This window comes from Crassostrea angulata, chromosome 4 (assembly GCF_025612915.1).
Source record: "Crassostrea angulata isolate pt1a10 chromosome 4, ASM2561291v2, whole genome shotgun sequence".
Classification (NCBI taxonomy): domain Eukaryota; kingdom Metazoa; phylum Mollusca; class Bivalvia; order Ostreida; family Ostreidae; genus Magallana; species Magallana angulata.
The window spans coordinates 50,379,664-50,393,084 of NC_069114.1; the positions used below are offsets into that span (position 1 = coordinate 50,379,664).

General features: G+C 38.8%; 1 protein-coding gene across 4 annotated transcripts in view; it reads right to left on the minus strand.

Annotated features, from left to right (window-relative positions):
* Positions 1 to 993: 993 nt before the first annotated feature.
* The window catches only part of LOC128180308 (fibroblast growth factor receptor-like 1), a 28,086-nt gene continuing 15,658 nt past the window's right edge, over positions 994 to 13,421 (minus strand). For all 4 annotated transcript variants that reach the window (XM_052848286.1, XM_052848288.1, XM_052848289.1 and 1 more), the window contains exons 3-8: positions 13,167 to 13,421; positions 5,587 to 5,667; positions 4,921 to 5,199; positions 4,147 to 4,265; positions 3,123 to 3,354; positions 994 to 2,985 (exon numbers count right to left, since the gene is read on the minus strand). The exon at positions 13,167 to 13,421 is cut by the window's right edge and continues 21 nt beyond it. In XM_052848286.1, the coding sequence (XP_052704246.1) occupies positions 2,540 to 2,985; positions 3,123 to 3,354; positions 4,147 to 4,265; positions 4,921 to 5,199; positions 5,587 to 5,667; positions 13,167 to 13,421 (1,412 nt within the window). In that variant the 3' untranslated portion in view covers positions 994 to 2,539. The remainder of the gene's footprint in view (positions 2,986 to 3,122; positions 3,355 to 4,146; positions 4,266 to 4,920; positions 5,200 to 5,586; positions 5,668 to 13,166) is intronic.

Here is a 13,421-nt window from a genome sequence, read left to right on the forward strand (position 1 = left end):
TTGTTTATTTCGATAAATAATACCACACAACGTGAAGGTGTCACATACCACATTACTTGTAAGTAATGAATTTTCCAATTATCAAATTAAATCTATTCATTGAAACAATTTTTTCAAAAGAGCGGTCCCCATACAATTTGCCTCAGTTTAAATCAGCCAGTACCGGAATTGCATGCTTCCAGATTTACTTTTTTGCGTACTGCGTCATAAAAAAAGTGGTGTATAGAGCCACCTTAAAATTTCGACGGGAAAATTGCAGCTGATATTGCTGTAAAGTTAACATTTTCAAAGAGAATTTAATCTTTCATTGTATTTTCAAATGTAAACTTTTATAGTATTATTTATAAGTCATCATCTTTGATAACTTTTGATCCTAAAAAGGAATGACCAATAGAATAACGTCACGAGGCCCACGGGCCTTAATGGTCACCTGAGTATAACAGCTCGGAAGCATTTGTTGGATTAAAGGTGTATAGACTATAATATGCTTTCTTCGATTATTCAAGCGGGTTACGAGGGTAACGATCACTGCAGAAAAAATACATAACGCGCTAACGCAGGTTACTAGTGTGTATTTTTTCTGCAATATCGCCACCTTCATTCCCCGCATGAATAACAAAAAAAAGTATTTCATTGTTTAAATAATGATATTATCCTGTATATTATTTAAATGTTTATGATGCAATGGAAGAAAAATGTTTGCAAATTCGCATATTTGACCAGCATTCCGGATACAGAACAATTTTTGAAAATCTTGGGATAGTAGGCATTATAAAAGTCCTGAGGCTCTGTCGGGAATATTATCAGATCAATATGTGTAGTAAATTTGTATTCTGGGAGTAAAAATGGCATCCCTTGATCAATTAGGCACAAATACAAGTACATTAATTACCATTTTCTCAACAGAAATTGAAATTATAAAGGCTCTATTCTGTATTACCACCCAATACATACCAAGGTTAGTATTTTTCAAAACATAAAAGACAAAACGGATGATTGTTTAAATTGTTTTAATATAACATGGCTGGTACACCTGTGTACAAAGAACTCATCAACTTTTACCCTGTTCACAAAAAAATCAGAGTTACCTCTCTTTGAATAATGCTAATATAAACAAGTAATAATTACTTGCAAACAAAAAATCCCATTGAAGTAACGTGGGAAAAATTCAAAACAAAGCACTGCTTTGCATTAAAAATGAAATCAGAATTTTTTAACAGATCAGCTAATTTGCTCATAAACTAAAATATTTTTAAAAATTAAACTTCAACAGGACTTGTGTCCAAACATAACTAAGAGCCCCAATAGAGCAGAACCCGTACCCCCTCCCAGATATTTAAACTCTCCAGAACAATAATATTGAGACCAAGTTAACCCGATATCAACATAAAATAAAGAACGAACTCATAAATCACGGGTCTCCGTCAAAATTTCCACAGATGACCAACTCCCCCCCCAGAACTCAATATCACCAGTATTATAGGACGATATGTATACCAGTAAAGAGAATGTATAGCCATAAAGGTATGTAGCCCAGTAGTATAGAGACACCTTATTGAAACACCTGTAGAACAGGCAGTAACTCAAATTATTTTACCCTCAGCACAATCCCCCGTGCTGTATCAAAAAGTGAACTTAATCATTAATTTATGTACAAAACAAATCTAGAATCTCTAAAAATACAAATCTATGGACAATCTCACGTTCACTGAAATACAGCCAAGATCATAATGAATAAAGATTGCACTCTGGTAGGGAAATTCCTTGTGTAAATCCCTATAATAACACACACAATAACAGTGCCAAATCACATCATTTATACACACAATCATCACCCAGTCAAACAAGCTTTATAGTACTCACTCGCACAAATTAATTATACAAAACTATAAAATGTGCTTCTAAAATATCCAGGCATTCCATAAAGTATCCACATATACAAATCGTTCAGATATATACAAATCGTTCAGATACACAATAAAGTATCCATTCACACAAAATATCCCCATATTCTCAATAGTCTTCATGTATACAAAGTATCCTAACACTCTCATTCATAGACTGGCACAAAGTTTGATTGGAAAACTGATTAAAGTGATCGCTTCACTTGTCTCACACGGAACAGTTTATTTGTGTAGTCCCAGGGCTATGACGATGTTATTTGGTTTCTCATATTGTCAGCCATCCCTATATCACAGAGAACAGTGCCCCAGCACAGAGTTGTGTCTCGCACAGAGTTTTGTGTCTGTTCATGTCCATGCATCACTGCCCGACACTACATTATTTACTAATTGTAATACCAAGTATTTCCAACCAAACACACCTGAGTATCAGCACCATGTTGTCAGTGACTCGTAGTTTGTATCACAGTCTCCTTTGTATCAATGAAATGCTTTATAGTACAATCACAGCTGTCTTTCATGACTTAGTAAAGCTCAAAGCCAATCAGAATGACTTATTTGTTTCACATGAAATCAGCCAATCGTGTGACTTTGTTTGGAGGAAGTGAGGTATTGATCAGATCTGTGGAGCCCGCGGTTCACGGCCCGTTATAGGAATACTGTTGCATGTGATGATGAGGATTATGATGGCTCTGCGACACAGAGGAAATGTCTGTATAGAAGTCTATACTCTGACTGTTCTTGGAAAGCTTTTCCCGACTGGACAACATATGATGGGGGCTGGGGATGCCAGCGTACAAGTTCTTGTGCTGTGTCCCATGTATGGGGTTCACATGAATGTTTGTCTTCACTTCGCCGGAGTGCATGCTCCCTAGGTAAGGTTCGGGATCCTGGGTGGGGACCCGGTTAAAGTGGGGACCATTGACTATCGCCCCCTGGTGGTATTGGGTCTTCCGCCGACGTTGGAAGAAAAGGAACGCCATGATTATCACCACAAGTAGAATTCCTCCTGGTACGCCGATCACCAGGGGAAGATTCAAATTGCTGCGCTCGATCGGGTAGGAATAATGGTTCTCATGATGCTCTGGAAAGATTGAACAACACGCAATTAAGAATAATTCATTCATAAAAACAAATAAAAGAACAAAAAAATTGGAGCAAATTGCCGAATCTCCAGCACAAATGTACCAGAATTTACAAGCTTGCAAAATTGAGACTTACTGGATTTGACGATGAGATGAGCGCTCCTCCAGCTGAATCCCATTGTGTTCGCAGCCAGACAGATGTACATCCCTCCGTCGGCCTCAGTCACGTGATGGATCACAAACTTATTGAGGTACGTGCCGTCGGATCCGCTCCCGATCTCACTGGACTTCAGGATGATGAACGGCTGTTTACTGATCACTATGGTGTTATTGGACTTGAACTTGGGGTCATCCACCCGCTTCAGCCACTGTAATTAAACACAGAACATTTCACTACTGTTTAATCGAGCAAGCATACACCACGCAAAGGACTGGTATTACTACTATATTTCCATGTTAAAACTTATTTGAGATTTGCTGACTGCCTGGAATCATTGCATTACGCGAAAGCTTATTTCTTAATTTCACATTCTACCCAAAGTTTATTCCTCTAGTGTATTTTGAATTTGGAAGGTACACTGAAACCAAGAGAATACTCTTTCCTGATGGGTAAATAATTCTGTTTTACTTCAGCAACAATCAAGAATCATTGCTATCTATATGTATTTGTTTTGGAGAGATTTGTGCAGCATGAGCAACAAATAATGTCTGCATTAAGGCCTTGACAGTCAGCATCCAGCATATAAATACTGAACCTGCCGCGCAGCGAGGCTTCCTGTTCGCAATGACCATCTGTTTGTCTGTTATTTACCCCGGGAAGTTGTTATTACAGGGGCTCATTTCAATGGATCATGTTTCTTCATTATTAAAGTTAAAACAAACAGACGTTCCATTCCACAAACAGAAGTAGACACACCAATTTATTGATCAAGTGGCAATGAGATGTATCCCAGCATTCAGTGTATATATTCACAACTGTTCAACATTTCAGAACCCGTCTCCATCCAGCGCCACCAATCAGAACCACAGGATTCTCTTCCTACACCCCGCGCTTACATTAAGTGATTTATTCTTTATTAACATCCCATCACTCTCTATATCATATCTCACAATTACACATGAACTTTTTAAATGTTGAACTTTTTGAATTATCTCGTTACCTGTATGTGAGGCTGCATCTCGCTGTTGATTTTACATTGGAGGGAGGCCGTCTCTCCGGCATTGACCGTCGTGTTGAGGGGGTGGGGGGCTAACAGCTCTGGCTTGGACATGATCTTGTCTGCAAAATTTAATTTTGTTTGTAAATACCATATAACTTTGTCGTATAAAAATACAATATTGTGTAAAAATGGTGGTATTTCCTGCATGTAAAATAAAACAAAGAATATTCCTGGGTCTTAAGTTGACATTTCTTTGACCATCATGATGGTATTAGAGAATTAATTTGAAACAAGGTAATTTGAAAAAAAATGCCTTTTTCTTTGACAACAAAAGAAAAGACTAAACAGTATGTTTCAATGAATTAATTTGAATATAAAATTAATCCATCAAGCAGAAGAGATTTGCCTCGGGGCAGAAATCAGTGAGATATGTCTGTAGGCATGACCATAACAACTTATTCCCTGACAAGCTCCGAGGATGTTCTAACAGACATTCTATTACCCTACGCCACATATTTAGATTATTAGGATGTTTAGAGGTATTCTTAGATAATGTAGATGAAACTTAAGAACCAATTTTTATATTCAGAGATTTTTTTTAGAATAAGTAAACATCTTGATTCTTACAAGTTCTAAATATATTATAAATCCTTGGCAGAAAGGTGTTTGAGAGATAAATAAAATAAAGATAGCTCAGACTTCTTATTCTTAAACTTTGTACTTCTGCCCAAAGAAAAGATCGCTCATACAAGACGTTAATTTTTGGTTCCTTACCGATGACCTCAATGTGATAGGTAAAGTTGACGGAGCCCAGACGGTTCCACACGACACAGGTGTACAATCCCGAGTCCATCTGCTGTAGGTCGGAGAGTCGGAGGGTCCAAGAGGATCTCCGTCCACTGTCCCGGGAATACAGTTCCTGGTGGTCCTTCATCCAGGAAATCTGGGGGCGGGGGTTACCCGTCGCCTTGCACCGGAGACGCAGCGAGCTGTTGACCGGACGGATTATCTTCTGTCGCTTCATCTTCTCTGGACTCGTGAATCTAGGGGGCGCTGGTAGAAAAATAAATGTAGCGAACATTATCACAATGATCACCATGGTAAAATGGAAAAAAATTGTTTGAACATCTTAGATCACAATATCAATTACAGACATATTATAAAAGGAACAAAAATGTTATTTTAATTGACTAAATTTGGCAACTTACAAAGACTACACTACCCTCAATATTCATGAGCAAAACTAATGGAAAAGTGTTGTAAATTGGGGATGTCATAGTTAGGAAAGGTAGTTATAGATATGTTGTCTTTGAAGACTTGAAGAAATTTGTGGTAAATTTTTGTCACAGGTGTCAAAACAATGTTATGATTGTATATCTTTGTGAAGAGATTTGTGGTGGATTTTGAGACTACAGACACATGATGGCATCAATTCATTACCTCCTTCTTTAGTCAGGTCCTCTTCGTGCGACTTGGCGTAAACTTCTGTACCATCGACTGAAACCACATCTTTTTCTTCATCTGAAAAAAAAAGACATAAAAAGTGAATGATAATCTACAGCAGATAAGCTGTGATGATAGTGTGTACCATTAATATAGGGTAGAGTACCGGCAACTGATAAACGAGAAATCTCTGTGAAAATAAATCTGTCATTAGTTCAATGTAGATACACCAGGAAACATCCATTAAAACTCAATATTTACTACATTTCCACTAAACAGCAGCTACACAAAAAAGAGAAATCACATGCCAGGGCACCAGCCCTCCATATGCCTGAATTACCACAAACCTTCCAACAACACAGAGGGCATCCTTTATTTCCTCTTTTAAAAAAAATATATTCCTGTTAAATTTTAATTCAAAAAGTACACCAGCTCCCTGCCTAGAACAGCAGGGGCTGATCCATTTCCCTCCCCAGGGAAGTCGCAACAATGTGCCAGTGTGACTGCCTGGGGCGAGGATAAAAGCCTTCAAAACATTTAAACGTTTTTATCAACCAATTTTTATATGGGATGGTAATTTGTACATGCAAAGCACTAATATCGCATCCACGGGAGACGAGATAGTGCTCGGCTCGTGGCAGCATGCAAGCTTGTCTTTTTTGCCAGCGGCCGGCAATTCCATAAATAAATGGTGGGTCTCCATTGGAATCAAGCCATTAAGGAGTTGATAATGAAAAGGAGGCTGATTTGTGTGACGGTGTGATTCCGAGGAGCTGGGAAATTAAGTCTGATTGGCAAGTTGGTGCGATTCCCAAAAATGACAGACTCTCTGGCCTCAGCAAAAGAAAGAACATTCGAAATTCTTTGGATCTCGAAAGTTTAAATTGAAATTATTAATACTATAGACAGGGCACAATATCAGGAAAACCCAGCCAGCCAATGACAGGAAAGTCCTGAACGGGCTAGCTAAAATACTCGCAAGAACTGTCACTGACTTTTTGATAAATAAAAAATAATCGATATTAAATGAATGTTAACAGTTTTAGAGCCCTTTAAATGCTATCAATCAAATCACGGAAGGGGGCATACCAAGGTACAATAGAAAAGTTGTTTTAAATTGTGGAGATCAGCCGATTACAACAAAAAGAAGTGTCCAATTTATTCCGAGTCGATGATCTTTGATTGTATGTCACCAGTTCCTGTATGACACATCATAAAACAGGTCGATTAGTCGAACGCTGGAGTACGGTAAACATGAAGGTGGCCAAAAATGTCAAAAAATATCCAAAAATGAATGCAAGGTTAAAACAAATGGCCTCTTTTTCATTCATTTTGCATTGAATGATGAATCTGCTGGTGTTCATTGATATTCCTAAGTGATGGATGGAATATCCTAATATACATGCTATTATCAAATTTAAGGTAATTAGACCTAGCTCCCTCTTTCAGGATGGTTTGATCTGAGGGTTGGGGACTCAAGATGCAATTCAATAGCCTTGATTTCTAACCGCAAACCCCATAGTCGCAAACACTTCTAGGTAGACTGGTTTTACTTTTCCATTGTTGCCCGCTTTATCAGGCTGTTTTTTCTCCCAACTTCCACCCGTCCACCTCTGGTTTGGGTGGGCCTAAGTTTCATCTTATTCCTCCAATTACAGACATAAATAAAACCCTTCACCCCTTTTTTTTATTGATTTTTATTTCCCCTCTCATATCAACAGTGTTTTCTCTGATAGAATATAACACATTTTTATCTTTCCCCATTCAAAAAATGATTACACATTAAATATTCTTCTCAATGTCCTATGACAATCTTTGCAGCGGATCAAATTACCTGAACATAAATCATTAAACTCTCCACACAGAAAAATGAAATTCTACACAATTGGTCTTTTAAGCTTATGATCATTAAATGGCTAGGATAACCCTGATCAGGCAGTCGTTAACAGATCTTCATAATATTGTAAACATGGGGGGAACCTGGTAAATATATGACTTTTATCGCCCCTTTCAATCAAAGACAGCCCTTTGCATTTGCATACTGTATGCTCATACAAAAGCCCGACTAAAGAATATGACGAAATATGACCACGCGAGATCAGACTTCAGTGGTTCCGATACACACTCGCTGATAGTCATCGCCTCTCTACCCAAATAAAACGGCCCTCTGAAATCGGAGAGAGAATGATAGACATTAGGATCTTAATACCCTCATGAAATATTCACACCACTCTCATTCCTCTGTGTTAAAAGACGGTTTATTTCCACAATATGATGACATTTTTATTTTCAGTTTCAAGTTTATATGAAAAAAAAAAGTGGCATGCCTTGAAAAAGATGAACTATAAGAGAGTTAGAGGATATCTACGCACTAATTAATCAAAGTCAGTTAAGCCAAATAGTTGGCATCACGTTACCTCAAAACATTATACATTTCAATCATTTCATAATCCTTTTAAAATTATGCATATTAAATATTGAGCTTGGAGAAATCATGCCCTTGCAGAAGTCACCGAATAATGAAATTCAAGATTTCCTACAAGCCTGATACAATCATAGAGAGCCGACTGACAAAAATTAAAATCAATTAGAAGTTTAAGTTGTAGTCTTTTAGAGGAGTGAATATTGACAGACGGCAGCAACACAATGGTGAGATGAGAAAACATCCAAACTGTCCGGAAACAGATTCTCGGGAACTCGGTAGCGGGGATTTTATCGCAGTGGCTGAATCGTTCCCGCAAGGGATGACACAGTGAGGATAATTACTGCATAATACGTGTCAACTCATCGCACACGGAAGATGTCAGTCTAGCTACAGTCAATAACAAAACTACTGAGCGAGATCGTATCTAAACGTTCACAGCCAAATCCGTGTAACGTGTGGAAGCAGATACCTGGCCGACGCTGATTACCGGTAATTGAACATAAAATAAAAACGGCCTTTCTGTATCTGTAAGCTCACCCGCTTCTGTGACATACTGAACTGTCTCCACCATTTATATATACACACCAATGTCAAAGGCAGATCCACGGACCACATTGTAAGCGAGGGATACATGGACACTATTACTGGCATGGATTCTATGTAAGGACTTTATTTGGGGCTTCTGTTTGGTTATATGTTAAAATAATTATGCTCACTTAAAGGGAGATAATCTTGGGAGATATTTAGGACTGATTTGTGTCCTCATTAAAGGATTAACTCCGTCATTAGGAGCAGGCAGGAAAGGAGATGATTGGACGACTGAATTTGTCTAGTTCTTTTGCCCTGGCAAAGATGAAACTTTAAAGCCGACTTGTAAATCTCCAGGATTATGCAGCCCTAACAATGGAAACAGGGGTCAAGAGGTCACACAAACTGACCCCCATGACTAACTAAATCAAATTGATTCAAGATCTAAGGTTGGAATTTCCGATGAATTCCGCTTCATTCCTATGGCTTTTTCTTTCTTTCAACTATTAATCACGCGATCAGAAGGCCCTGTGAATTAGATACCCCTGATTTGTGTCGGTGTGTCGACACTTCGCAGAAATATCAGCCCCGCAAAGAAACCACAGACTTTCTACATTGTACATATGTCATCAACAACAAGAATCCAATTTTCCGACTGCTTTTTGTATTTATATACATCTCTGATTAATGATGATTGCGATAGAAATCAGATCCAGGAAAAAAGAGAGAGGCTCTTCAGCCATGGTAGTCAGTCTGTGTTGTATATGATTCTGCTGTGTAAGGAGCTAAGGGTACATGCCTGCTCTAACACAGCACTCTACCCCCAAGGTTTAGTACAAACTACACTGATTTTATCAGCTGGTATCACTCAGTAGTGCCAGAGAAATATGAAAAGTCAATATTTTGACAAGACAAGAGAGTGGGGGACAAAGAGACCTGGCCCCTTTTGTAGTGGACAGCTATGCCATGGCCTGAATGGACAAGAATGTTTATTTATAATTATCCTCTCCACTCTGACCGTCCATCAGGTCCGAGGAGGCGATAGGGGACTAGATTAAACAGTCAATCAGGTACGAGTTGATGGGGGCTAGATTTCGGGTGTGTACCCGGTGGTTGTTTATTCAGAGGTTTGACGTGACATGTAGGAAGCCAGAATTATACGCTGTGACAATCCCTGCCAGTCTGATGTCCCCGACCCTCGCGTTCTGTCGTGTAAGGTCTACCGTCACTTGTTAATTCTGTTAATAAAATCAAAACCCTCTCCACATTCACAAATCAATATGACACAGAAGGAGTTTTAATTTTGGGATTAGATTTTTTTCTTCCCATTTGAATTCTATGAATCTAGTTAAAGGCTACTGTCAACAGAGGCCATTGATAGGCCAGCGTTTCTTTTCAGAGAAAACAAGACGAGACATTTACACAATTGGGGAAAAAGAATTCCTGATGCCAAATTCTTCACTGTAGTGGAACGAGCAATTGTACAAGTCCAGTCGATATAAAGTTGGCAGTTAATAATAAAAGAATTAAAGATTATTTGCCGTTTTCTCTGCCTGCCCTGTGATCGCCTTTCATGATTTAGTGTAGTTGCCTGTGATATTAACTCCCAAATGTACACAGGTGGTAATACATACCATAGTATGCATCTCTGAATTCAAAGATCTTGTAACACTCAAATAGAAGATGTCTGCATCCATAAAATTCTTGATTTATGCGAATTTTCAACAAATATGGGGGTAAAGAATTCTGGACTGCATCACTGTATCTTTAACTTCTGTGCTAGGAATACCTGTTTTAACATTATCTCGTTTTTTAAAGGTACTGCCATGCTTACAAGTGGGTATTCAAGAGTGCAATACTAAAAATAGCTAAATTTGACAGGAAAGACAGCTTGCTTAATCAGTGCTGTGGGTCCTGACATCCATATAAATGATCTTCCGTGAGGTGTGAGGCAACACAGTGCCACAATCCACTCCAGATATCACAAAAACCTCGGCAAAAACAAAGGGTGTCACCCGCCGCAGCCGATAACGGCTAATAAAGTGTGTTTGACTTTCTCAACTCCAGAACCTTCAAACGTCAACTCCACCGTACCAAATGTACAAATGATTGTCCCTCGTCTGATTCCGAAATGTTCATTTTCATTAAATTAGCAACTAGATGCTTGAAAAATACTTAATTTGGTCAAAGGAATCAAAATAGAGTTGTGTCGCTGTCTCTCTGGCCCTTGACATCTGAGGAATTGATCGAGCAAAGTATGGCGATCTCGGAATTTGGTGTCGCGCAAGGAAGATTTTGTTTACACACCAAAAAACCCTAGGATCTTCTGAAATCCGGCCTCATCTGTTACAAAATTTAATATAGAAATCTTGCTCTGACTTATTAAATTTCCTGTAAGAGGAGAAAACCCTAGAAAAAATCCCAGCAGAAAGGGGCACTACAGTGATGACAATAAAGGGGGATCAAGTGAATTTGTTGAGGTGTACAGATCAACATAAATCTAACTACAGTAAAAAATAGATGATAACACAATCAGTACCAAGTTTACGGCTGATCTGTAACCAGAAGGTTTTGACAGAGCTTGGTGTGACCTGTCTCCAGCTGATCACTGTTTACATTGAGTCGGTCAAGGAGAGCTCCGTTATTATATGACAGATTTATGATGTGTCTCTGCTAATGACCCGCCACTTTACAGGCCAATAAAACCCACGACCCAATACACACTCAACGGGACTGACCAATTTAACAGGAGACCGCTGAGTAGGAATAGAGAACCGGTCATAAATCTCGCCCCCCTAAATCATCCCCTGCTGGTGAGTGGGACGGGAAGGAGCGGGGTTAGCTGAGGATAGACTGAGCTGCTCGCCTCCTGTGTTTGGGTCAAGTCAGGATAACCACTAATGTTAACAGCTCCAATGGCAGCTGATGAGCCAACAGCAGAATGGTGTACATTATCTAGAGTTCCAATGAAAAGCTAAACCCCAAGCTGTAATGATACAACTGCCCCCTCCCCCAATGACTATCTAATTCAGCATCTCCTGACTAGAGGATTACACTGTACATCGTTCTCATACTCCAGTGGGCTGACACAGCTTATAATTCTTAGGTGACCCCGTTTTCTCCCCATCCTAATCTTAAATCAAACTACAATATTTGTTTGATAAACACAAAAAGAATAACACAGTAACACTCCAACTGAAATAACAACTGGAGGGATAATTGCCCCCATCCCTCCCAAAGCTCCTCATGTCAAATAGGCACCCACAGAATTCTGACCCTAAAACAATGTTTGCTTAAGCTCAAATTAGTTTCGTTAAAATGCTTACGATTTGTGGGAACAACGAAGACCAATTTCTTCAATTATAGTGATGTGGATGGATGGGATATCTGAGGGAGAATGATTGAAAAGAATTGACCATGTCCGGAAAAAATGTGGGCCTCGACTCAGGTGCTGAGGCTCAAGTAATTGGTTCCAAATGCTCCAATCAGAACCGATCAGACGGACCTGAAACAGTTCTACAAGACAGTGTTTATGACAGAAGAAATCTGTAATTTCCTCTCCATATGTAGTCAAGCAATTGATTTTCCATCTTCAACTGTAATAGCTTTTGCTTTGGTAAAGTCTTATAATGATGAGTTGATTCCGTCTGATTTTTACAGGAAATGGACGTACAGATGATGAGAATTTTGGCCCTCAGTGTAAGCCAATTAGTGACAAGAAAATGCTGTCAAGGAATGTTTATTACTCAGCTTATAGCTTCTTATTGCCACCTAGCTCAAAGTTTAGACCCATTTCCCAATCATTTCATTAAGGAAGCTCACAGAATTGGTCAGGGTAAGTGCAATGGAATTGATGGACAGCCAATGACTAATCAAAGCCTATGCTTTTGCCCATTAGCAGGTGCCCTAGTCAAACTTGGACCAACACTGTTATTACTTTTGCAATATTGAATTCACTAGCCAAGGAAGTAACCCTATCTATCATCAATTCTCAAATTACTCTCCCAATTCTGTCTGGGTCAGTTCATAAAAACACAAGCAGGGAATTTGGTTTCTTCAAGTCTAATTAGAAAAGGAAGCCTTATTAGTCATTTCCAAGACGAAAAAAGAACCTTGAGCCTCTTTTTGGTAATCAGTTTCATCGGATGTCCATTATAAGAATGGTCATTCACAAGACCTCACCATAGAATCACCAATCTATCAATGCCCAAGCTAACTCCAACCCACATCCATTTTCTGGATGTTCGTTGCATTATATATCTTTGGAACAAAGACAGATGGATTCTAACAGTAATCTAGATACACAAAGCATCAGTTTCTACTGTCTGTAAAGAATTTGTATTTGAAAAACCAAGATCAATTTTCATATTGTTTTCAGGTCAAGATTGAGTGATTGAAAATTGCTCAGTCTAAAGCTGTTAATATTGGCAACTTGTCAGTCTTTTTTTTGTTAATGTTATGGCAATAACAGAATTATGTACAGAATTCCAACTATCTGACCTATCTATGAAAATTGAATGTTTTATTTCCATCTTCACTTCATAAGAAAATGTTGCAGGAAACATCCCATTCTCTCTCTGCATTGATAGTATTTTTCAGACTCTTTAAAAGACTATAAACTTACCAACAACAACCAGGGTATAGTTCACTGAGATGCTGCCGAATCCATTGGTGGCTTTACACACATATTTCCCGGCATTCTCCACTTCTATGTCTTTAATTCGTAGAGATCCATCTTTCATCACTTTGTGATTGTCCCACAGTTCATTGATACTTTCACCGTCTTTTTTCCACTCAATGAAAGGAAACGGATCCCCCTCCACTGGGCACAGTAACTTCTTGGTGTGGTTCACTCTCGCGATTTGACGACTCCTTCCGT